This window comes from Microtus pennsylvanicus, chromosome 14, assembly GCF_037038515.1.
Source record: "Microtus pennsylvanicus isolate mMicPen1 chromosome 14, mMicPen1.hap1, whole genome shotgun sequence".
NCBI lineage: Eukaryota > Metazoa > Chordata > Mammalia > Rodentia > Cricetidae > Microtus > Microtus pennsylvanicus.
In genome coordinates, this window is record NC_134592.1 from 55,759,993 (window position 1) to 55,787,130 (window position 27,138).

At 37.3% G+C, this 27,138-nt stretch overlaps 1 protein-coding gene across 6 annotated transcripts in view; it reads left to right on the plus strand.

Annotated features, from left to right (window-relative positions):
- The window catches only part of Ralgapa1 (Ral GTPase activating protein catalytic subunit alpha 1), a 214,732-nt gene that overhangs the window by 179,423 nt on the left and 8,171 nt on the right, over positions 1 to 27,138 (plus strand). For 4 of the 6 annotated variants that reach the window (XM_075948110.1, XM_075948114.1, XM_075948113.1 and 1 more), the window contains 3 exons: positions 4,358 to 4,516; positions 6,097 to 6,224; positions 25,784 to 25,908. In XM_075948110.1, coding sequence (XP_075804225.1) covers positions 4,358 to 4,516; positions 6,097 to 6,224; positions 25,784 to 25,908 — 412 coding nt within the window. Of the gene's footprint in view, positions 1 to 4,357; positions 4,517 to 6,096; positions 6,225 to 25,783; positions 25,909 to 26,424; positions 26,456 to 27,138 lie in introns of all 6 variants that reach the window. The other 2 variants (XM_075948111.1, XM_075948115.1) reach the window with 1 other exon arrangement.

The window sequence follows — 27,138 nt, forward strand, 5'->3', positions numbered from 1 at the left end:
TGTGTGAAGTAATTGTTGTGTGTAAGTTGAAGCAATATGGTCATAATAGTTTGGTATGCATGGTGATGACTGGTTGCGTAATCATATTTAGAACACAAATGCTTTAACAGGAGGAAATATTGCAAAGTGTTTCAAGTTTGGCTTCTAGAACCAAATTGCCTGGGTTTGAATATTGTTTTTCTCACAGCTTTATTTTTTTTATCTTAGCCAAACTTCTTCATCCTTTAAACTTCAAATGTTTATCTGGAAAAATAGTAGTAATACTGATTGTACTTGTTTTTTAATTGTCATGATAATGAAATTAATTATAATAGAACATGTAGAATAGTGTACCCTTAATAAATAATATGTAATAAATTCCCTCAATAAATGAAAGCTGTCTTTTTAAGCAGAGTGGAAAACCTGCAATGACTCTGTTATGTAAGCTATTTGATATTTATGTTCAGAACTTGAATGAAGTCATAAGAATGTTAACTTAATGTTAACCCTGATCTAGAAAAGAATGAACCAGCACATTGAATAGCAGAATCAGGCTAACAATAGATCCTAGCAAGCTTCAAGATAACCTAGACTTGGCAAAGTAAAATGGTAAGAATAAATATGGAATCCTTTCTTTAAATGGAGCAATTGATTTTACCTGCTTAAAAAACTTTGAGGATGCTTCAGTAGATGGAGGAGCTTGCTGCCAATCCTGGCAACCTAAGTTCAGTCCCCTAGAACAAGCACCAAAAAGCTAACTTCCACACTTACACAGTGGAATGTGTGCAAACACATATTCTCATTTTCTCCCTCTCTCTCTCTCTCTCTCTCTCTCTCTCTCTCTCTCTCTCTCTCTCTCTCTCTCTCACACACACACACACACACACACACACACACAAATGTTTTTTTATTAATTTTTTTTATTGATAAAAGGAGAATAAAGAAAAGAAAAAAAAACAAATTTCCACCTCCTCCCAGCCTCCCATTTCCCTCCCCCTCCTCCCACTCTTCTCCCCCTCCTCCCACCCCTCTCCCCTTCCCCCCACTCCTCACCCCCTCCCTCTCCAGTCCAAAGAGCAGTCAGGGTTCCCTGCCCTGTGGTAAGTCCTAGGTCTTCCCCCCTCCGTCCATATCTAGGAAGGTGAACATCCAGACTGGCCAAGTCTGGAAATTGTAAGAATTTTTTTAGATTTTTGAGACAGGGTAGCCCTGTGTAGCCCTCACTGTCCTGGAACTTGCGTTGTAGATCAAGCTGGCCTTGAACTCAGAAATCCTCCCGTCTCTGCCGGCCAGAGTGCTGGGACTAGAGCGGAGTCACTACGCCTGGCAAGGTTTTTAAAAAAGAACTTTGGCTAGCTGTTTGGTGCCTTAATGTTTCAGAAAATAATTTAGTGACAGAGGAAGAAATAATCCCATTAGAGTTTATTGTATCAGAGCTTATATTTGATATTCATTCCAGACATTGCAGTCTCATAGAATCTCCAGAAAACTAAGACAGTAATCCAGCAAAAAGACACTTTTAACCTGATAAAAGGTGAAGATATTAAAATAACCTTCAAATACCTGAAAAGATATAAAAAGATAGAATACATGTTGGATTCATATAGTAAGACCCATTTGCTTCGTGTAAAGAGTGTTACGATTTTCACTCCTTAAAGGCAGACTGGGCTAATTGTGAACAACTACATTCAAAAGTTTTAAAGCAGAGGTCAGATATCTACTCTTTGGGATATCACAGTTCAGGTATTGGGTGTGAAATTACTCCTTTAGGATATCTTCCAATACTAACATCCTATAATGGATAAAAGACTTCAGTTTACACATGTTGACTTTCATTGTATTTTCTTCATGGATTAATGCTGGTCATTTGTAACATACAGTACAGTTTAGGTTCCAGAGTGATGTTAGTAACACTTGAAAGTGAATTTAGATGGATACTTTGGTTGCCAGTCATCAGAAATATCTATCCCATATACACAGCAGTCTGCTGCTCTTTCAAAAAGTGATTTGCACATGGGTTCAAAATCATATAGTCTGGATAGGGTGGTACATGCCTTTAGCACAAATATTCAGGAGACAGAGACAGGATTTCTGTGTTTGAGGCCAGCCTCATCTGTATATTGAGTTCCAGGACAGCTAGGGCTGCCCAGAGAAACCCTGTCTCAAAAAACAAGAGAGAGAATATCATATAGATAGGCACTCCTTTGAGAAATTTTAGAGTACAGAAAAACTTACTGAGTATACCCAGGATATCGTCTTTTAAGTCCTTAAGAGGTAAGGAATAAATAAATATAAAATTGTCTAAAAAGTTCTGCATCAATATAGACATGTGTTTGCTAACTTATTTTTATTGCTCGCATTATGACTTCTGCCACCTTTTGGTCACTAGAAAGCCGTCTTTGAGTAGTCTCTCAGAAAACCCCCAATGAACAGCGATGATTAACATCTCAGTTTAGCCATTATATTTCATGTTTTAAAGTTAACGATATCATTAAGACAGTAATATAGCCTCAAACAACTATATTTTTAGCATTGGAATCTAAATAATAAAGTATTTTTCATGAAAGTTCTTCCTTTAAATATCAAACACATATAGAGTGATTTGTTGGTGCACATGTTTCTATGCAAAAAAAAAATACAACATCTTGACAAAAAAAAAGTGTGCTTTTTTAAGCTTCTATAGCAGACCTTTAAATACTATGTGGAAGATGTTTGAAGACAGCCTTGGTTAAAAGATAATAGTACAGTGCCTTGTTCTCTTATTTCTTTAGATAAGTGGCACTAGAAATTATAGATAATTTTGGCAAGAGTTCAAGGGTTAATGTAGCAGATAAATAAAAGGAATTTTCTGTAAATTGAGACCTGCATTATTTCAGTTGTCTTGTCTTTCCTAACCTAACTCATTTAATTTTAAAAAGTAAATACTTAAATTCTTCCTGACAGTGTGCTCAGCTTTTACTATCATTTATTACTTCAATTATACTTGATATCACTTAGAACAATCTGCCATTTGGAAATCTCAGGATAGCCTGGAGCTTAGTATTAGATCTGGCTGCTATTGTAACATGTACAGCATATGACATTAATGTATCAGAATTAGATTGGATCATCCCTCCTGGTTACATTTATTTCACATTTCTTTTGTATTCAGTTAACATAAACCTATTAGGGAAGCTGACACATGGGGATGGCTGTATAGGAAGGATATTTTTAAAGTATTTTGATTAAAAAATGAAATTATGGGGCCATAGCTTTTCTAGGCTCTGTAATCTTTTTCTTTTTGTTTTTTCTCTTTTTCTTTTTTCTTTTTTTTTTCTTTTTAGAAATGGCATAGTCTAAGTCTGCATTTATGTCATGCCTGTTTGTATACAAAGTGTAAGTAGTCAATTCCTGGGCTAAGGAGGAACTGAAAAGATCCTTTCAGAAATTGAACTTTAGTCCTCTTTTTGTTTGTCAGACATTAAATTCTTCTATACCTGTCGTATGGTTTTTAATCCAACAATTGCATATATAAAAATAGAAATCACCATACATTTTCTCAGACTGGCTTTATTCTTCTTTCATCTTCTAAACTTTCCCAACCGCAGTGTGGCTAGATACCCGACAGTAATGGAAAAGCCAGGGGAAAGCATCTACCAAACATAGATTCACATGTTCCAGATATACTAGATGACAGGATTTTATAATGAAATTGATGTTTATACCATAATCTCTATGAGGAAAAGTCAGTTATATAGATTGTGTTCATTTTTTAACAACTCACTAGAAACACAACTTTTAATACTTTTCTTTCTTACAGTTTTAATTATTATAACAAACCCTCTCAAGATTGCCAGGAGCACCTTTGTCAGCAGCACAAGTATCTAAGTAACATTCTTCAGGCCTAATCAACATCCAGGCTCTGTTTGGAGGGTGTCTAAGTTACATTGGGGGGAGATGCTGAAATTAATTTGTTAGACCAACTTTCTCATGCTGAGTAAGGATTATAAAATGCACAGTCACCTATTGTTTTGCTTCTCTTCTGACTGCCTTCTTCAGACCACCTTGCTACTCATTAGCACTTCAGAAATGCATAGAAGGGGAGAAGAATCTTAAGTCAGTCGCTCTTTAAAACAGTCTCTGAGAGGCTTGAGCATGGAATTGCATTGGCACAGTTGCTAATTGAAACGGGCTGTGTCTCTTCTCTGCAGTCTTTCTGTCTTGTTGACTGGGAATTGAGAGTGCCTGGTCTTCTTCTTGATGGCTTTGAGTGTTTGTATTTTGAGTGTCATGAAAATGATCGACTGTTTCTCTTCAGTATGCTCTGTTGTCACTAGCTGTATAACTATGCTCACACGGCTTTTATAAATACTATAAACTGTTTCCTTGTTTTTTCCAGTTGAGACACCTAGGAAATGATGAAGTACACATTGTTTGGTCAGAACATACTAGAGACTACAGAAGAGGAATTATTCCTACAGAATTTGGCGATGTCCTCATTGTTATATATCCAATGAAAAACCATATGTTCAGTATCCAGATCATGAAAAAACCAGAGGTGAGAACTCCGCTTCTGCCTTAGTAATAGATTTTCCATTGTAAAATAGGGGGAAATGCCACAGACTCTGTAGCTGTGTCGATTGTCTTAAGCCTAGTTAGAAAGACCAACCCAGCTAGGGAGACGGCTGGGTGGGACCTGGGTGGAAGTTCCTTTGTGCTTAGCTCACCCTTTAGTTCCCAAAAGGCACAGTAAGAGCAGCCATCTGTTAGTGAGGTATAGTCTTAGTCCAGCAGAGCAGAGGCAAGATCAGTCACCACAGGTTCAAGGCTAGTCTGTGCTGCTTATTAATGAGCCTCTATCCAAAAATAATTTTAAGATATAAATGAAATGCCTGCAAATATTTTTAGATGTTAAAGAGACATTACCTATCCTCCAGTTGCGTATCTAACGTACATATTAGATGTACCACAGTATTTCAACAACTATTTCACAAGTATTTCTTTCTAAGATAATAGAAGTTTGGCATTATTTTCATGTGTTCTTTTTTAAGATGAATGCTTTTAATAGAAAATTGTTTTGACAGTTGATTCAGAATCTTCAGAATTTCTTGAATTGGGCCAAGTTTCCATCTGTAAATTTTTCTGAATGACAAGTATTTTTTAAGGTTTATATAAACCAGAAGTCAGCTCATGACAGGCCACAACCTGATTTTGAGTAGACTACAAACTGAGAATGTTTTTTAAGCATTTTTACAAAAATTGTAAATTTTACAAAAGTAAGATATCATATAGCCACAAAGTTTAAAACACTATGTCATCCACAGAGAATTGTCTTGCCTTGAGCTACCATTTTTATCAGCCATATTTAATAGTTTTTTGTTTTTTGTGCCTTACACCCAGCTAGGTTAGCACTTTACCACTGACCTATATACATCACAGTTCTAAATTGTCAACTAATAAAAGTGACCATTAGTTATCAAAGCACAGATTTTGCTTTTTAACTGACCAAGCCAAGTGTGTCTTAGGTTCTATACTTACTTTGTGTCACTCTGACAAAATCTTGGAAAACATGCTACAAGAGGAAAGATGTATATATTTTGTCTCATAGTTTCAGTCCATGGTCTTTTGGCTTCTTGCTTCTGTGCCTTTGGGTCAAAGCTCTCGTGACCCGGTCTCTTCCCAGAGCTACCCTTCTAAACATGTTCCTGGGAACGAAGCATTCAGCATGAGTTTGGGGAAGACATTTAATGTCCAAACCATAAGGATAAAAAAAACTGGTATCTCACAAAAATGATCATCTAACTGCCTACCTTTAAGAATGTATGTCTTTTCATATGTTTACTTAGTAGAGGAATTGATTTGTGTGTGTGTGTGTAGCTGAAATTACAGAACTTTAGAAACTGGCAGAGGATATAAATTACACAAAGTACATAGTTCTTTTGAAAGGACACCCTGTTGACCTTGGGCATTTTGTTTGTTGTCCTAGTATGGGTGATTCATCATGTAAAGAACTGAATTTGAATGTTTTTAATTGAAAGAACAACCAGAGAGGAAGCAAAAACATATGTGTGCGAAAGATCTTGTTTGTTTTACTCCAGTCTTTGTACAGTTAAAGTTGTGTTCTGATCTTTCCATCAGGTTCCCTTCTTTGGTCCACTTTTTGATGGTGCTATTGTGAATGGAAAAGTTCTGCCCATCATGGTTCGATCCACAGCAATAAATGCTAGCCGTGCTCTGAAATCACTGATTCCATTGTATCAGAACTTGTATCCTTTCTCAACTGTGTGGTTAGGACACTAGTGTGCATCTGCTTTACAAAAGGTAAAGGTATCTTATGTGTTAAGACTCAAGCGTTTCTGTTTCTTGAAGTGGCAGAGTTCCTCCCTAGTGACTGAGTAGTTGTTGTATTTGAATGGCTGTTTTCTTACATACTTTTAATAAATATTAATCTTTGACCTAGTTAGTTAAATGGAATCATGTACCATGCTCTGGGCTGCTCTGGAGGTGCAGAAAAAAAACAATCATTGAAAAGAATTCAGTCTACATGGAAAAACATATTTCTTCATTACTGTATTTTAAAAGAGGGGTGTGCAGGATGTATACTAACAAGGGGCCTGCCACTCAGCTGGAAGTTTGTGTCCAGAAACACTTAGAAAAATGATTGAGCCAGTCTTAAATGATGAATAATCAGATGGAAGAGAACCTTCTAAACCGGGTGCAGCATACTGAGGAGACATGCAGGTGTGAGAAGATGGGGAATGCTTAGGAACATGACGTATGGAGCCAGTCTGTCTGATCAGGTGCTGCCAATCTGGAGCTGAATAGCCTCCCTGAGCCCGGGCATACTTGCCTAGGGCGTAGAAAATTATTTATTCACACAATTTAACAGTAGTTGGCCTTCCATATCCATGAGTTCCTCATTTGAAAAAATTCATCCAATTTTATGTGAAAAATATTTAGGAAAAAAAATGACTTTTTTCTTATCATTATCCCCTTAACAGCATAGTGTAACAACTACTGATATGGTACTTATATATTTATTACTATAAGTAATACAGAAATTTGATTATATGCAAATACTTTACCATTATACAACGGGGACTTTAGTGTCCACAGATTTTTGCTATCCATGGTGGTTCTTGGGTGGGAAAAATACCCTTACATACCAAGAGAAATATGTAATAATATATATTCCTATTGTTTGTTAACTAAAGAATATTCTATTGTGTGGGGTTGGGAGGATCACTTCAGATCAAGAATTGAACATAAATCACATCCCGAGTGACCCCAGCTCAGAAGCGTGAATGAATGAATGGAAGTAGGGAGGAATGTGTGGGAAGTAACGCCTTTACTTGATTTTAGCATGAAGGGTTATATAATAAATTACAACTGGATACTTGATTTACAGGTATTTAAGTATAGGGATATCTGTTCATTTTAAGAACATTCTGGTTTCATAAATGTGTCAGATTTTAAAATGTATGTTTTTGACATCAGATTTTCAGTGAGAAGAAAATTGTGTATTCTAAAATATACTTAACATGAATTATATCAATACACTTAACATAAATGTTAGTAGGAATTGAAATAGAAGTCAGTTTTGAAAGCCACCAGAGCTAATACTTTAATCCTCATCAAAGAAGTGAAGAGGTAGAATGTGATAAACTCAATTGTAATTACACTGCTGGGTCAGTTATCTCATGCCCAGTAATAGTACCTACTAAGATTCCACAGCATACATTGTGCTATTTATGATCATTAAATGGAGTTTAAATTCTATCCTAGGAGCATCTTCTCTAACCATGAATCTAATGTTCAGAAAATGAGGACAGTATTGATTGTCATATGCTGCCCAAATCGATCATGCTAGCGACCAGAATTACAGTAATCTGTCAGTATTGATGACTGTCTTTCAAGCTTTGAAACCCTCTCTCACTTCACTTGTTGTTTCTTACATGACTTGTACTTGAGAAACATTTTCATGCAACCTCTGATTTTGTCAGCTAGGTACTTTTGTCTCTTCAGCTCAATTTGTTGGTTTGATCATACAATTAGAATTGAATTGGCACACTCGGGAGAAAGGCCAGTCAGACTCTGGGTGGCCGCCGAGCCAGAGGAGTGAGTGCTTCAAGTCTCTTAGGCCGTCACTGGATCAGCTACCTCGAAAGAGTTCCAGTTGGTTTGCTTAGTTTTAGGTTTTACAATGGAAATAATTCTAAAACTTTTATTTAAAGGCCTTACTAGTTGTGACTATTCCTTAAGTAAAAAATTTTAAAGAAATCATTTTGATCCTTAAGATTCTTAAGTTTCACTGTGACTCTAAACATACGTGTGTTTAGTATAGTGCTGCCATTGTTGTGCTTTCTGTTTCAGAGTGGGGTTTTGGAACATGTAGGAATTTTCAGAATTTGTAGTGTATGATCACATTAATAAACCCAGAGCTCCACTCTCTTATATTAACTGATACATTTTCATATAACCCACACAAATTCCCTTTATATGTTAATCATCTTTAGATTACTTATGATATATAATACAATGTAAATGTTACATAAATAATGAGAAAGGTGCACTTTAAGGAATTGGCTTCCCTGGCTGTGGGGATTGGCAAGTGAGTACCAATTCTGTAGATCTAGGAAGAGCTGATGTTGCTGTCAGTCTTAAGTCATCTAGCAGTAGAATTCCTTCTTTTCTCAAGTGGCCTCAGGTTGTTCTCAAAAACCTTGACTGGATGAGGCCTCTCTATGTTACAAAGGTGAAGGGCTTTGCTTGGGTTCACTAATTTAGTAGACAAAATAGTCTGCTGTTTAGAAAAACACTGAGTCTGTAACCAGCCAAGTTGACATACAATATTCACTAACATATTATGATTTGCTTTATATCTTAAATGTTGACGTATTATTATACTTACTATTAAGAGGTCAGAAATACACCTGTAGGTTTTTTTTCTTCTTTCATAAACATTTATTGGGGTGTCAAGATGGCCAGGTGGTCTATGGTGCCAGACTCAAGTATATTTATTAAAAACCGGGGCCGGTGGCACGTAGCTGTAAGTTCCAGCATGGTAGTACCTGAGACAGGAGGACTTTGAGTTTGAAACCACATATGTATGTATGTATATATATACATATATGTATATACACATATAGCTGTGTCCATATAGGTGTATATACACATATAGCTGTGTCCATATAGGTGTATATACACACACATATTACTTACACATTCACAATGATTTTGAAATGATACAAACATTCAGATTGATACTTACTCTTATAAAAGTAATAACTTGATAAGGAAGAATATGGATAGTGATGATTATAATTTAAGTAAGGTTACAAGCAAATTGATATTAGAGTCCCATGGAGGAAGAAATTAGTGTGGAATAAAATTTAAAAAGAATATGTAGAAAGTCTGGATCTCAACGGATAGGATTTGAATAGATGGAATGTCACATGCTGTAATTCTTTTTTGTTATTGGGTTTTTTTGAGGGGGGGTTGGTTTAATTTTAAGACAGGGTCTTTTTATGTAGCCCTGACTGTCCTGGACCCCGCTGGGTAGACCAGGCTGGCCCAAATTCTAAGAAATTCATCTGCCTCTGTCTCCCAAGTGCTAGGATTAAAGACATGTGCCACCAGGCCCAGCCAATGTATAGTTGTTCTGATTTATAGCTGGGGCTTTGTATGTATCTATATATAATATATGTGATACTCTGAGAAACACAGTATAAGGTACTATACAGTTAAAAGGCATCTTTAAAAATTTCTTTACACCTGGGCTTAATATGCTTTCCTACCACAACCAATATTATTTGGTTTTTTTCAGTCTGTGTAGATTGACTTTTTCTTGAATGCCAGAATTGGCTTTGTTTAACTTTATCAGACAGATTTCAAAATCCAATGATAATTCTTCAGTTAGTCACAGTTAATGCTGCAGTTCTACTACTCAAATGTAAGGGACCTGTTGCAGAAGTATGAGAGCCAAAACTAAATGAATGGTAATTGATTGGCTCCACTAATGCAGCTCCCTTTCATCATGATGGACATTGTAAAGCTCCTTAGGGGGACCTCATCAATATTGCTACCATTCCGTGTGAGAAGAAAATGAGATTCTTGAAGAATTACATAATTTTATGTATTTACTGTCTTTTGTGAAGCATTTTCTTAGAAAATAACATCAATAAATATGGACCATCCTTAATTTAATCTGTAAGAGGGAGATAATTATAGCACCAAACTCAAGATTAGGGTAAGGATTAAATAAGACTATCCTGTGAAGAGTACTAGTCAGCCTTCCTGTCATCTCCAGCAGCAGCCCCAACCCCGTAGCTGTGTGGGAACTGCTGACATACATCATTGCTGTCTAGAACACAGACCTGGGCACGCTAACAGCTTGCAGCAGTTCACTGCCTACTGAAACAGGCCTACGTTTGGTTGGTCATCTGCAAACTGTTCTTTTATCTTGCCCTCCCAACCTTGTAGTTCTCGTTAGAGCTTTGTCAGCACAGCTGCACACCTCCTCAACCCCACACCCCTTCTCTGCAGTGCTCGCCTACTGCACTAACACCCAGGAAGCTACCTTTGTCCGGCTAAACCCAGTTCATCTTCTGTGAATGCTCATGGTTTAAACACCAAGAATATGTATCTCTGCTGTTTCTATCTAATACACTTGTTCATTATGACCTAAATGAAACATCTTTAGGGAGCAAAAAAATAAAAATAATTTCTCCACTAAGCAAAATTATTGCTCACACTGCCTCAAAACATTTTGCTATAGTACTTATGTGTTTGTGCGCATGTTAGTAAACCTTACCTTCCTCCTGATTGCTCTGACTCAGCACTGTCTGGTCTGTGGTAAGTGAGTGATAGCTTATTATAATAAAACAAAGGGTATCATTCGTAAATGGAGGCTTAGCTAACTTTTTTCTTCAGCAGAAAATTGCTACTCAATTCCAGTGTACTCTAAAGTTCCTGAAGTTCACATGTATTCTTATTACCTATGTTTTTTTAAAGATTTTTTCTATTGTGTTTTAAGATAGAGTGTGTGTGTGTGTGTGTGTGTGTGTGTGTGTGTGTGTGTGTGTGTGTGTGTTTACACATACGTGAGTGCAGAGACATCAGGTCTCCCTGGAGCTGAAGTTATATGTGGTTACAAGCCTTTCAACATGGGTCTTGGACGTAAACTCAGATCCTCTGCAGGAGAAGCACTATGCTTAACTACTAAGCTATCTCTCCAGTCCATTAACTATGTTTTCAAAGTTTATTATTAGTTTAATTTTTGAAAAGTAAAAGAAAAATTTATTTGTAATTCATATTAAACTAAGTTGCATGGGGTTGGAGAAATGGCTTAAAGGTTGAGCACTCGTTACTCTTAAAGAGGAACTAAGTACAATTTCCAGCACCCACTGGAGACACATAACCATCTATAACACGAGTTTCAGGGAATCCAGTGTCCTCTTGTGAACTCCACTGACACATGACATACATGTGGGACATATACATGCATGCAAGAAAAGTACTCACACATATAAAATCAGTCTTTAAAACACTTTATAACTTAGCTGCCACTTTGAAGAGTGTGCTAGGTAGGTACAACGAGGAAACCTAGAACCAGAAAAGAGGGTCTTTGATGTGCTTGCAGCTATTGCTTAAGAGTAATTGTGTTGGGACTTTTCCAAGAGTTGAAAATATTCTTATTTGACCGACAGTCTAATTGGAGCGTTTACAACTTCTTACTAAAGACATGGATATTACTTTAAAAGAAATTTTTGGTATGCTTATATATCCCATTGACCTATATTTTGTTGTCGACCCTAATAGTGTTTCTGCAAACAGAGCAGTTCTTTAAACAGGGGCCCTGGATATATGCAGCACATCTGTAGTGACACTATAGATTCCTTACTACGTAATTTTTTTAGCTACTCATATTGAATGGAAAGTATCTGCTCGTTGGTGACACTACTAATTCTCTAGTAGATTTTTTTCAGTCATTATAGAAATCTTTTATCACACATTTTTAAAGTTATTACTGGTTTGGAAATACCAAATCTGACTTCCACTTTCAACAAGGGAAAAATAAAAGCAACCAGCTATAGTGACAAACACCTATAGAACCAACTTCTTGGAAAGCTGAGGCAGGAGTATCACAAGTTTTAGACCAGATTAAAATTCATAGGTTCACTATGTCTCCAAATTTAAAAACAAAAAGGTTTATTTTTAAAGGGGCTGGAACTTTATGGAAGAACATTTGCCTAGCATACATAAATCTCTAGTATTGAAAGAGGTTGAGGGAGAAAGAAGAGGGAGGGGAACCCAAAAAAGAAAGGGAATATATGTGAAGCTCTGGTGTGTAATAAATATGTGATGATAGTTGAGAAAGTTTGTTCTGTGAAACTGAACCAATAATCTAAAGGTACCATATTCTTATTCTCCTGTACTTCCTCCTCACCCTGTGCAGGCTTTCTCTGTGTAGCCTTGGCTGTCCTGGAACTCACTCTGTAGACCAGGCTGGCCTTTAACCTGCCTCTGCCTCCTGAGTGCTGGGATTAAAGTTGCACCGCCTAGCTTCAATATTATTTTTTTAAACATTGTTGTCATCTGAGATACAGAGTTTATCCTCTACCAAGAACTAATATTAACCATATCACTAAGGATTTTGAGGTCATTGACTTACGTGTTTGTTGTCCACCTTCAGTCTAGAGACGCTGTCAGAGAAAAACTGGAATTGAAAAAGCCACAGCTTATTCCAGGTGTGGATGCAGAAGCGCAGTTTTTAATTCTAGCACTTAGGATGCAGAGGCAGGTGAATCTGTGAGTTCCAGAACAGCCAAAAATGCTGTTTTAAAGACCTTGTCTTTAAAGAAAACAAAAAAGTCCCCATTTTTAGGAGCACACAGCGTAGTGTGGGAAAACCCTGTGAACTAGATTAGTGAGCTGCACACAGAGATCCCAGCACACACAAGTGACACCTGCAGAGCAGGAGAGGAATGATGATTAATTGTCAGGGAGAAAAGATGGTGTTGGAATGGAGCGGATTTGGAATGACTTTACCAAAGAATTCTGTTCTGCAGATTAAAAATACACAGGACTTAGAGAAAATCAAAGTTTTTCAGGTAGGAAAGGGACGTGGCAACATACGAAGTGTAATGTGGTCAAGAAATGCAAGTTGGGACCAGTCCAGGGTGATAATTGAGTGGGTAAAACTGAACTATCAGCTATGAAAACCCAGCAGCCTGAGTTCACCCCTCTTGGCCCGCATGGAAGCCAGCTGCAATGCTGTGCATCTGTACCCCAGCTCGTCTCTGTTAGGCAGACGCTGGAGATGGGAACCTTGGCCAGAGGCTCGCTTCAGGGCTCCAGCTGCCAGAATGGAAGACCCCGCCTCAAAACAAAGCGGAAGAAGAGAACCAGCTCACACAAAAGTTGTTCTCTGACTCCACGTGCATTCTCTCTGCCCCAGATCACACTGTTGGGTGATGCCAGGCAGATGGAAGAGCAGTAGCAGGTGAAGATGAAGTGTCTAAGCCAGATAGCATAACCGGAAAGAAAGAAAAGCAAAGTGATGTGGTTTTCTAGTGTTCTGACAGTATGGTTCCAGTGACAATCCCGTCTGCTTTTGTATGCCTTTTGCCTGATGATTAGTAGAGGAATCACAGTTTGAATTAGTAATTCTTATCCTTGGAGAATCCTTGCAGGTATATGCCTTATTAACTGTCATTTTCATAAATCTCAATTTTTAAATATTTTATCAAGCAATTCTTGTCAAGCTATTAACAGTAATAGCGAGTGTCTGTTTTTTTCTTAGTGAGATTGAGAAGGCATTTGTACCTGTTTGATATTTACACTCATTTGTCACTTTTTTGAAGAGCATTTGAGATTTTCTGTTTCCTATGACAGGTTCTTTGTAGTGCCAAGAATCAAGCTTAGTGTGTGTGCACTGCACAAGCACTCTACTGCCTCCCAAGTTACTGAGTTTACGGATGTGCACTCCCATACCTGGTTTAGACTATGCATTCTTACATAACAATCTTAACTTATTGTTTTTATGTATTACGCTTTTATACAGTACTGGCAAAAAAAAAACTACTTCTACTATCTTATACATTTTTGTCAAATCTAGTGTTAAAACAGTATGGTCCACAAATACCAGTCTAGACAGTTTGGTCATATCTTAGTATACCAGAGGTAAGATAGAGAACTCATTGAGGGCCTGGACATATTGCTCCTAAAAAACATCCAAAGTTGATGTTGGTCTGCTTTTATCTTTAACTTCTCACCTGTGCTGAAACAGGATTTTCTTCCCCATGTTAAAAACCTGTTTTCTGTGAGTGATAAGGATAGGCTGGTATATTTATATTATTATTCCCCACACTGATGCACAAATTGCATTCTAGTCTCTGTTTAAATATTAAAAAAAAACTGTAGATATTTGGGGGGATTCAGAGAACAAACAAAGAAAGCTATAAGACAGAAATCAGTCTAATTTGTTAAACCTGTTTGACATAGGGCCTGAAGTGCCATTAATCCTTATCATTTTACTAAGAGTTTTTAAACTGAATTTTTATTAATTCAATAATAGAATTAAAATTAAAGCATGGATCACAAATCTCCCCATTTTCTTCTAAATATATTCTCTCAAACACTACAGTATAGCCTATTTAAATCTTAACTTTTGCTTGCCAAACCACTGTTAATGTCCATCTGTTCATGCCATTTGCAAAGAAGGTTCAGCTTTTAGTAAAGCTCTGCATTTCACATAAGGTATGTGCAGTGAAATTGCACAGGGGACATGATGGATCCTGATTCTTAGTGATAAACCTTCGGGGCCATCAGGGTTGGCATATGGTCCAGCATGATATGAAGGCTTGGGCTCCCTGGCTTCACTTCTTTGGCGTGAAGCTGATAAAACCTGGCTCTTGAGTATTATTTCACTGGACACCAATCATGGGCAGCAGGAACTGCCCATTTAACTCTCTGTGGGAAGGAAGCCCAGAGAGCATTCACAATGGTACCATTGTCAAGTCGCAAACTGCCATGAACAGCTTGACAGCTAGGGAGGAGGGGAAGGGCTTGCTTTACTAATTGCTGCTCAGAAAGGAGAAGGAACAAAAATAGCTGCTGTAGAACTGATGTTTCCACATTTACTTACTCTCTTGATACGAGTGTTGACTTTCCTTTAGTACCTAGCTACTATCAAAAAGAAAGCAAATGAATGTATTTAAACAGCCACCTGCAGTACTCCCGTGTTAACATGCGTGTCTGTTTTCAGCCCACCGGCTTCTACTACAGCAATGTGATTTTATTTCATGATATATCTTTGTTTAGATGAAAATGTATTTTAAATCCATAAAATTTCTAGATGAGAATGGCTTAAAACCCCCACAATTCACATGTCAGATAAAGCTATAAATCTAGTTTAGTTTCCTTTACACTTTGCCATCTTGGAATTCCCAAGTGACATCTGAATATATATATTATTATATATCATGTATTATAGAAATGTAAATCAACTGTGTAACAGTAACAGATGCTAAAATAATCCACTAAAATAAATGATTCAGCACATCTTAAGGTCAGTTGTTACATTTACCATTTGATGAGTCACCAAGGGCAGTTTTAATCATGTACCCTTACCTCAGTGAGTTCTGACTAGTTTGAGTATCTTTGGAAAACAGGACAGCTGTTTCCTTTTTATGAACTATCATATGCCCTAGTATTTGTGTAAACACTCCAGGAGCTTTCTATGTCCTTCTGGAACTTTCTCAACAAGCCATTGATCATTCTGAAGCATGCAAACAGTGATCTGCTTTTAAGGAATCTGACTCCACAGTGTATTTCCAGCTGAAATTAAATTGACTAAGTTATGTTTGGTGTTAGAATTTAGGCAGCTGTCCCTATATAAGAGCAGAAAGAGCAATTTTTAAAACTTGTTACTGTAACTTCTTATATATAATGAGATGTTCTTGTTGAAGTTGAAGAGAGTCATGTTTATAAAATTAGGGAATCTGTAAATTTACTAGAATTCCCTCTCCTTGTATCCTCGTAAGTGATTTTAGTAAATGGCACTAGTGCAGTATTTCAAGAACAGTAATTCATTGAATGCCCTTCTTCCTTCCACTGCAGAGCAGATTATATTTAAAGTCAAGATTAATGGACAGATTTTGATGTTAAAGCCCAGTGTCCCAGGCTATCATTCCCTGGGGGCACATAGTGCATTAGTTTAAGCCAATGTACTCCTTATCATAGATTCTATGACCACGTTTGAAATGGCAATTTGCTGTGCTTTGTTAATACTTGCTATGATAATAAAATCACTTTTCTATATTCCCAATAATTACAGCATTTAAAATCTTAATTACATTAGTGCACATTTAAGTAAAGATAACACTTAAGTAATTGTATACTGTAAAATCTCACTTTTAGAGTTTAGGAAACTTTTTGGTTTGGGGTGGTTTTCATTTTTGTTTTCTGTGTATGTATTTGTATGTTGTTGTTGTTGCTCCTTTTTGCAATCATCTGAGAAGGTTCAAACTTAATATTTAACTGAAACTCCTACATTAATTTTCTCTGCTTTGATGTACTGAAAATTTGTTCTCCAATGAAACAGCACAAAGACACTGTGTTTCTCGGACCTCCCAGTAGTTTTAAACTTACTCTAATAGCAGTAATTTTGGAGCAGTTCTTAACTCAGTATGAAAACTTTATTATTACAAATTAATGATAGTATTCTCAAGTATATCTTAACAAGAAGAGGTACAAATTTTTAATTTCATTACACTTAAAGTACAGATAAGTTAGTTTTTCTTTTAGATATTTTGTTTCATGCACCTTTTTTTGAAGGTAGGAGAGGGATATATAAATATTTGGTAGTCATGCTAGTGACATTGGGAAATCACCAATGATTATTAAATCAGGAAGTATTTTCAGAGACTTTAGATAGGTTTGAATTTTTAAGCCTATTTATTTGAGGATAATCTTTCTTAATGTATTTATATGAACATTGGTAGAAATGGACTTATCAACTCTTCTAATGTTTTCATTTAGTAATTGACTGATTTACGAGCAATTACATATGGTACAAATGTATTCTGCTCCAGCTTTCAGCAATGGGCTATGCTCACACTGCCTTAGCACCTGCTATGGATTTTGAGTCATCTGGCAGCCATGGGACTCCGATAAAGAAGTACCAGGTGTCCTGCCTATCTCTAATTGAGACGCAGGGAAAACAATGCGGACTTGGCAGTGTGGCTAAAGGATGGATTAAAGCCCAGCTTTGTCCGTACTGACAAATCACAGCTTTTCCTAATGGTGTAGATAGTCAGCTACTACAGAACTGCATTAATACAGGATGTCAGAAAGCAGACAGTTGATCATAACCTGTTGCAGGCTCTTTGAGAAGGACTTCTGCTAGCGTGGTGCAGTTAAACTATGATATTTAGGAGAATTTGTTTTCACTGCAAGTGAACTAGACTGCTTGTTTCACAGCGGAGTTAGTACAATAGGAAAGAAATGGAATATCCTTCCCCCTGCCAGGTCACTAGTTTACCAGACATTGCTTTATAAGATAAACAATGTCGTTTACATTCATTTTATAAATGAATAGTGCCTGTTAGTTCATCGGGTGCTTGAGATGCCCTTTATATGTCAGGCTCACATAGTACTTTATGATTAATAGTAACATGAAATTTTTGAAATATATTTGTAAGATATACATACACATACTGCACATCACAATAAAATTTATCTTCATGATTCAAGGTTACTCAATGATTTTTGCCTCGCAGTGTATAAAAGTATACCATGGCCTTCTAAAACTAAAATGTTAAATATTACTTGAATTCTTTTCTTAGTTTTTATTTTAGGACAAATATGGGTTTTTACTATTATATATATATATATATATATATATTAAAGTACAATAATTATAGTGTAGAGATACAAACAGTTGTTTTCAGAACAGCCTCAGAATTTCGCTAATGCTCATTGTCTTGGCCATCTTTGGGATAACATGACTCTTAGCATTTTTTGTCTCCTCCTCAAACACACAGATCAGTGAAATTGGATATAAAGAGTACTGAGGCATTCCATTAAAGACCAGGTGTCTCGCCCCACATTGGCTCAGCAGCAGCTTTGTTTTTTGTATAGTTTGCAGTAGTCCTCCTCAAAGCAAGGAGGCCTTATTGCTGAATAAACATTCTTCTGGTTTGGGGGGACAAAAACAATCAGGCATATGATGAGGTAGGATGATGATGAGTTTTAGGCCAGCCTGAGCCCCAAAACAAGACTCTCTCTAAAAACATTTTTAAAAAAAAAAGATAGTTCATGTTTCTTTTGGGTGAGCTTTATTTGGTCCCCTTGTGTAGAAAGAGGGACATTCAGAAGAACTGCATTTGCATCCCCTCGACTATGGAATGTGCACTTGCCCCTCCTATTCACCCACAGGATAGTGGAAATTAACCCTGAACTCCTCAGCGTGCCAGTGTTCTAGCTGGGATGTTCAATAGACTTGCTGTATTAAATGCATTTTAAACTTATTTTTTACCTGCAGTAGATTTAATCGGAAAATAGCCCTCATTATAAGTTGAAGCTAATCCATATTTAAATGTTTTTAAGCTCTTATTTATTTTTTTCAGTTTCTCTCACCCTTTAGCACAGGCTGACCACCTTGAACTCACAGCAATCCTTCTGCCCCAGCCTTCTAAGTATTGGGGTTGTAGGCATGTGCCACCACATCCAAATAGTCCCTTTTCCTTGTGTACCAAGCTGATACATGCCCTAAATGATTTTAAATTACCCCATGGATTACCTACATGGATTTTTTTAAGAATGCTATTATAAAATCACAAAAAAATTTAAATGTTAAATTTCCTTTTAAGAATTATTAAAAGTGGGGGCGCATAGTTGTTTCAGTGCTGAATTATGATGCATTATAATTCTTTCCAGCATTCATATAATGTTTAATCAGTTATTAAAAAATATTTAAAGAGCAGAATCCAGTTTTCCTTTCTGCTGATGTTAAACTTTACCTATTTATACTGGATGACCTAGAGCTCGTGGGGATTGGCCTGCCTCTGCTTCCGGAGTGCTGGGACTAAAGGCATCTGCGTCTGCTACACTGGTTTTTCTTTTCTTTTTTTCTTTTTTTTTCTGTTTTTCTTTTTTAATTCAAAGGGTCAGCAAGATCAAGAGGTGGGACAGAACCAAGTATACTCATAAGTATAACTGGAAATGGGTTGTGGTGGGATTAAGGGAGTTGGCTCAATGGGATAAGTGTTTACCGGACAAGCATGCAGACCCAAATTCAAATCCCAGAAGGACAGGTAGGAAACAAGACACAGAAAAGTACGTAACTGTGTCCCTTCACGAGACAGGAGGGGAAATGCTAGAATACCTGGAAGATTCAAGCTAAGTAAACTGGTGTAAGCAGAGAGAGATAAGGGATGTGTCTCAAGGTAGAAGGCATGAGCCTGTCTTCTAACCTCCCCACATATGCACTATGGCCCAGAGGTACTTGCATATCCATCCTCCCTCCCTCCCTCCATCTCTCTCTCTTGCTCTCTTTCACACATTTTTTTAACAATTGGTATTGGTGCTTTTCCCTTTCTGATCTCTATAGTCTCTTTCCTGGTGTTTATTCTAGTAAACTATGCTCTCTTAAATAGGTTCTGTCAGGGTCAGTGACTCACACCTATTGTCCCAGGACTCGGGAGTTTGAATCAGAAGAATCAGGAATTCAGGATCATCCTTGGCTACACTGAGTTCTAGGCCACCCTGGACTACTTAAAACCTTGACTCAAGAAACAAAGGAAAGAAGAGAATAAGTCCTTTCTGTCACTGACTTTGAGGAGTAGATTCTGGTGGGATTTCAGTGCTGCTGTTGCATTTCGTAGAGTAGAGGTTCTGTGCATGTCTATTTGTGTTTTAACTGTTTTGTGGTGAGACTTGTGGAGAGACTGATGTCTAGGAGCAGAGGCAGAGGAGGCCATGCATTTGATCATTGTAGTTTTGGTACCTAGCACAAGTTACAAAGCTGTCTTACAGATAGCATGTTTATTGACCAGTTGGTTCTAATGATTTAAGTAGTACTCAGATTATAGTTATTTAAGTTACAACTCAAAGTACAGTTTAAATAACACTCTCCAATACAATTGTTCATTCAGTAGTCAGAATTTCTAAGTAATGGTTTCTGTCAGAATTCTCCCTGGGACAATATTCTTGGAATACAGAGAAGAGGCAAGGATCTCCTACTCCTCAAAGCTACAGAGAAGGCCAGGCTGAGTGTAGAGCTGCCTAAGATGGCAATTCCCAAGCAGGCTTTACATCCCTCCGTGTGGCTGCCATCGATAACAGATACCAACTTCAGGCTTCCTTTAAAAGAAACTATCTTTGTGGTGCCCCCCTCCATTTAGGAGATAAGTCATTAAACCATAAAAGAGAAAAGTAATCAATATTAAAAATATTTGGTATTTACAACTATTTCATGACACATGAATTCTGTTTTACTCATTCTGTGTATATGTGTTTAAACTGCATGTGCATACAAAACTTTTCAGGTGGAAGTTGGAGGCCAGCCTGGTCTACAGAACAAGTTCCCAGACAGCCAATGCTACATAATAGGGAGACCCTGTCTCAAAAGAATAAAAGAAAATTGTAGAGACTGAAGGTTGCAACTTCTTTTTTTTTTTAATGAGATGTCTTCCTGTCTCGCTTTTTTTTATTTTTTATGATTTATTTATCTTTATTTTATGTGCATTCATGTGAAGGTGTCGGATCCCCTGGAACTGGATTTTCCAGACAGTTGTGATCTGCCATGTGGGTGCTGGGAATTGAACCCAAGTCCTCTGGAAGAGCAGTCAGTGCTCTTAACCGCTGAGCCATTTCTCCAGCCCCAGGTTGTAACTTCTTTAAGAACAAACCTCCCTTTTAGTCTAGTCTCCTTGCAGTTTAGTAAAATGGAAATATTTAGTGCTTAATGTTTTCTTCGTTTTAATTTACTTATATCAGAATAAATGAAAAGCCCTCTGTACATACCACAAATAAGAAACATTACTGACATTATACAGTCCTGACATATGAATATGGCTATGTTTTGGATGGATGGATGGATGGATGGATGGATGGTTGATCACTTTGTAGCCCACGTCTCAACTTTCGAAGTGCTAAGATTACAGGTGTGTATGCAAGCATATCTGGCAACAGAGATGCCCTTCCTTCCTTGCATTGAAAACTTTCCTAGAGCGGGCATGGTGGAGTGCACCTGTAGTTCCAGAAGGTCCTGTGTTCAAGGTTAGCTTGGACAGGATCGGAAGGGGGGGCTGTAGACAGCACCCGCCATTTACAAATGGCAAAAATAATGTAATGTTATATTGGTTACATTGCTAACAAAGGAGAATTTGTCCAGTAGAATAGATGAAGAGTTACTTTGAGTTTTATAATTCCTAAAAAGCTCATTGAAACTATCCAGCCACAGTCCATATTTCATTAAGTATTGGACATACTTTTAAATAAATTTTAAGTTCAAGAAATATATAACAGCATTTGTACTACAGTAGCAATGAAAATAAATAATTCTCAACTCCAGATACAGAAGGACCTTTGGATTACAGTGTATTTGTATTCTTTAAAGCCCTGATAAAGTAAATAGGACAGATGGTGATGTCCCTGTAAACTGTAGAAAAGAGAATTCATACTTCTTCCAGGGTCAGGATAAAGCTGGTCTCTAGTTTCTTAACAGCCTGTCTTGAAATTTAAAATTAAAAGCAATTACTCAAAATGTCTATTAATGTAAACTTAATGAAGTTCAGTTTAGATTTAAACTATTTTGTGACAGAATATGTGTAGTATCCTTCGTCATGTTCAGAACTGTAATGTCCCTTTCCTTTTCTGCTTTGCAGAAAGTATAAGGACAGGATTCGTGGGTGGTTATAGTGCTAGGATTGTACCACCTGTATGCATGGGGAGGGGAGCAGTGTGTGGCCATGGGGTGTGGGTAAGGGTGGGTGTAGGTGTTGGGAAGTGTATTTGTAAGGGTGTGATGGGTGTGAGGTTGTGTAAGGGTGGGTGTGGATGTGATTGTGTATGTAGGGTGAGGGTGTAAGGGTATGTGGGGTGGGTATGTAGGTGTAGGGGTGTGGGGGTGGGGAGTGTGTAAGGATGGGGGTATAGAGGAGTGTTGTAGTGGTGGGGTGTATTGTAGGGCTATTGTGTAGGTGTGAGCGCCTATGTAAGGGTGCAGAAATGTGTAAGGGTGTGGTGGGGTGTAGTGATGAGGTTTATGTTTGTGTGTGTGTGATAGACTACTTCTATATTAAAGATTCCTACCAACTAAGTCTCCTTTATCAAATTTTTAAGATAATTTTACCTTGAGATGTCTTAAAATTTATAACAAACACTTCTATGAATTCAGCTAAGGTCTTCACTTTAAATTCAGTTTTGCTTCTGATTATTTTTGTTAGTTCCCCTTCACCTTTTTATCATCTTACTCATTCCAGTGTTTTAATTTTAATGCTACTTACGACACTCAATTACAGTATGACTGTAGCTTGAATTGTTCTCTTTTTGCTAGCCCCATAGTCTGTGTAGCCAACTTATAGGTACTAATAACTCTTCCCTAGAGAGCTGCCTCTTTAAGAGTCTTTAGGATCTCTTATGAAGAGGTACAGGCATTAGCTGCTTCAGGTGCTGATTACAGCTTCAGATGCTAAAGCTACTCTTTAGAGCTTTGTAATCATTGCAGTCACAAAGTATGGATCCAGGACTGTGTGCAGGTTTATCCATCTCCTAATTATATGTTTTCTGAGCCACAACTTGTGATGGTGTTTGTACAGTAGATTAAGTTGGCTCATTTTTGTGTTACTTAATTTGACTGCAGCACTCTTAAAGGGGAACTATAAAGAACACTCACTTTTAGAAGGTGGGTTCCTTTAGATTGTAAGTATTTACCAAGCTAGCAGTATTTTCTGAACTTAACCCACAAAAAGGAAAGTTTGGGTGTTAGCCTGTGCTAATATGTGGTGAGTTTCCTGTGTAAAAGCTAATCTTTCATCATAGAGACTTAAACTTCTCAAAATTAAGAAGTCTGTTTTTATTAAATGCATGTTGTATTTTTTTCTTTTTTTCTTTTTTTTTTTTTTTTTTTTTTTTTTTTTTTTTTTGGTTTTTCTAGACAGGGTTTCTCTGTGGCTTTGGAGCCTATCCTGGAACTAGCTCTGTAGACCAGGCTGGTCTCGAACTCACAGAGATCCGCCTGCCTCTGCCTCCCGAGTGCTGGGATTAAAGGCGTGCGCCACCATCGCCCGGCGTGCATTTTGTATTTTATATAAAGTGTTAGATGTCTAGAGCTCCTCCCATTTTATAGGGCTATGTGTTATGGCTTAGAGTTACTTTATATAGTGCAGGAGGTTACCCTTCATTGTGCTTTATTTACCTAATCTTTTTTTTTTTTGCTTTGATAAATTTGGCACAATGGAACGAACCTCCTTGTTTTAAGAATATTAACATTTGCTTTTTCTGCCTAGTTTTTTATGTAAACTCTAAATAAGATAAAGTAAAATATTTCATTTATAGACCCACTAAAGTAGAGCATTTTCAAAGCAGGTAGCTGTCTCCACCCTGCTTTTCATGAAGCGTTTTTACCCATTCAAGCAGACTTTTAAAAACAGCTTGTTTTGATAGCAGACTGTTCTCCTGTGGGCCTTCAGCCTTTGCTTCCTGGCAGCACCTTTGGTGCGAAAAGCGAGTGATCAATTGGGAGACTATCAGTGCCAGCATGCATAGAGTGATAAGTTAACACACCACTGGGAGTTTCTAGGGCCCACCAAGATACTTCACTTCTAATGTGCTAACAAGCTCACTTTTCTACCTCTTGCCTCTTCAGTTATTTTTTTTCTCAGAAGAGCTTAGAAGTTGAGTGCATCAGGCATAATGAAAAGCTCTGTAGGAGGGAGAAGCAATAACCCCATTTTTCCCTTTTCAGCCAAATAGAAAATTAGTTTCTGGTAATACACAAAGGCCAGTATTTTTTGTACAAGGGGCACTGCTGTGAATCAAAGGACTCTATTAACTGCAGAAAATTCGGCAGCTGTGAATCTCCCCCAATGAAAAAAGTACTTTCCAACAAGTTGTGAGATATGTGGTATTATTTAGATTGAGCAGTCGGCTTCCTCCTCCTCCATTTAGAACCATACATCTTCTTTAGAAACGTGCTCTGCTACGTTTGCATCTTAAGTTTGCCTCATAAATGCCTGCTATCCTTCCATGAAACCCTTCCTTAACCGTCATTTTAATACGTCTTACCCTGTTGCTGCTACCTCAAGTAAAATTCTTTTAGAGTTCAGCTGCAATGTACAGAATTGAAAACAATAGATTATAAAGAGCTAGCATCCAGGTTATTTCAGTATTTGACACAAAAATAAATTGTGATCCAGGAAGCTAGAATACAAGCCATTAAAAAAGCAAATGATTCATCAAAGTCAAGTCCCAATGGTGTTCAGTCTGGCCTCTAACTAGCAAGCTTTTCACCGCCTCTTATTAAACTTTTGTAAACATAGCTGTCCGTAATATCACCCATTGAATTATCAGTTTAAATTAGCTCCCAAATGATTTTTCCTAGTTTGAATTGTAATTCCTAGAATTGTAGAACTGAAATATTGAATTATAATTTTTAAAAGAGAATTAAAAAATGGCTTTTAGGGGGAGAAAAAAAGCAATGAAAAAGAAAAACTAATGTGTGAATTTTTTACTGCCCCTATGTAAATGTCTGTGTGCTTTTCCTTTGTCTTTGTTTATTCACTGTCCCTATGTAAATGTCACCAAATGCAGCAGGAGAACTGAAAACCTCAAGAAGAAACGTTAGGTGGTTTCTCAGTTCAGGAACTGTACGACTCCAAGTCGACATGTGTTTTTTCCTGATAATTGTCTGTTGCTGCCTGCTGCTCTACACTTTGACAGCCATTTCCATAGTTGCTTTCATGAACAACAGAAATATTCTCTCCCTTTCTTGCCCTTTCTATGCTAACAGCACAATCAGACCTGCTGAAACAGGAAGCCTGGAGTGGGTTGTTCAAAAGCAACAGCACTTCAGGGTACTGGTTGCTTGTCAATAATATCAGGGAATAATGTGTGGTACGAGCGGAGTACAGTCTCTCTCTGTCAGTGTCAGTGCCCTGTAGAAGCTTTGTTGGACAGTAGTGAGAAGCCCCGTAGACTCCTCACAAATACTCCCGCTTGTTTCCAGGTTGTAATTGATGGGGTATTTTTTTACTGACACGCAGATTCAGCTATGCATTTATCGTAACTGCATGGAGTTATTCAAGGATTATAGCAACACTAGTCTTCCATTCAAAAGGAGAACAATTGTTGAGAAAATACAGAGATTTTAAAAATTGAAGAAGATATGTAGGAATTTCACAATAAGACTTTACAAATAAAAAATGGAGAATTTGGGACATAGTATTTTAAATGCAACATAATACTTTTATTGAATGACTTTTGGGAGTAAATCTGCAGATGAATGTTGCTTAACAGGGTAGGAAGGGCTCAGGCTGACCAGCTAACAGTTGCATCTTTCCTCAAACTGTTCTAATAATAAACCGGTGTAATTATTCTCTAGTAAATTCCTGTTAAACTATCAATTGTCACGGAGTCAATAGAAATAAACTGCCACTAAAAAGTACGTTTTTGTACTTTAAGAAGGGGCACTTTTAGTCATGTGTAAGAACAGGAAACAGTTCACTAAGTAAGGATGCGCTCTTATGGTCCTCGCATAAAATGTGCTTGCTCCCAGTGTACACTGCATCTCAGTTCATCCTTAACAAAAGGGAACCAGCTATGAGGAGAGAGCGCGGTACCTGCAAACAATTGTCCAGCACCATTTAGAGCCAACTACATTTGAAGACTTCGCAGCACAGGTTTTCTCTCCAGCTCCCTACCATCACTCACCTTCTGATGCAGGTAAGAAGAAACGAAAGTCTTGGTTACTTGTTACAAACTCAAAATGCAATACCCTTTTCTTCTAAATCTTGGTTGAATAAAATTCTGATCATTGAAATATATTATTTATGACTATTTGAGTTTGGCCTGTAAATTTGTTTTCTTTTATCTGAATGTGGCTCCTTAAAAAAAAATCCATAATCTTCATAACAATACATGGTCCACATCACAGTCACTGACTCTTGTGTTTCCTGGGGTTCTGAAGCAGAGGGAACTCCCCACTTCAGAGGATCAGATTTTAAGGCCAAAGATACAATATCATCATCTCTAACTTTATAAGTAAAGCTAAACCAGTCTAGATTTAGAAGCAATTAGTACAGAAAATTATGTTTTGATATTTGAAGATTTTAAGAGGGTAATGCATTAATACAATTAACTAATTTTAAACAAATCAGAAAAAATGACTCGTGGCCTTCCTATTCTGTAATATCTTGCACTCCTTACGATTGTTTCATTTATTTTATTTTCCCTCTTTAGATCATTAAGTATCAGTTCTGTTTATCTGAAGGTAAGACAAAGTGTCAACCAAAGCATCTTCTTTCTTCTCCCATTCCCTTTTTCCAGAATTAGCAAGCTCTGTGCTTGTAACTCAGACAATAAGCAGATTTAACACTGCCGTGGTTCATACTAAACATTTCAGAAGTTGTCACTAAATTCTTTCCCAGAATTATACTAACTAACCCAGGTCTGCATGAAACACTAACATGGTTTGGGGATAAAGTAACTAATGGTCGACTCCTTGACTGAACTAGTTATGCCCTGTTATATTGACTTCTTCTGTTTGTTTGTTTCTCAGCATGAAAAGTAGCACTATTGAATTGACTTCGTGTGTCTTTGTATTTTTGCAACACATTCTATTGTTACCAGATATCTGAACTCATGGTTGGCTTTTCTCTGTGTGCCTTGCACTGAACTGGGCACCTGAAGTCCAGGGATGGGTCTTGTGGTGATGTCAAGGGAAGCAGGATGAGCATAATAGGAACTTGGCCACAATATACTGCTTCCGATTCTCGTTACATCAACTCTGTCTCTTTATAGCAGATAAATTTAAACACACAATTTTTGTAACCTAATCTGTTTTTAAATAGAATTGTAATTCTCAGTTGAAGTTTCATTAGTGAAATTTAAGTTATCCTTCCGGTAATAATTAATTTGCCATCCGAAAAGTAATTTTGCCAAAGAATTTAGAAA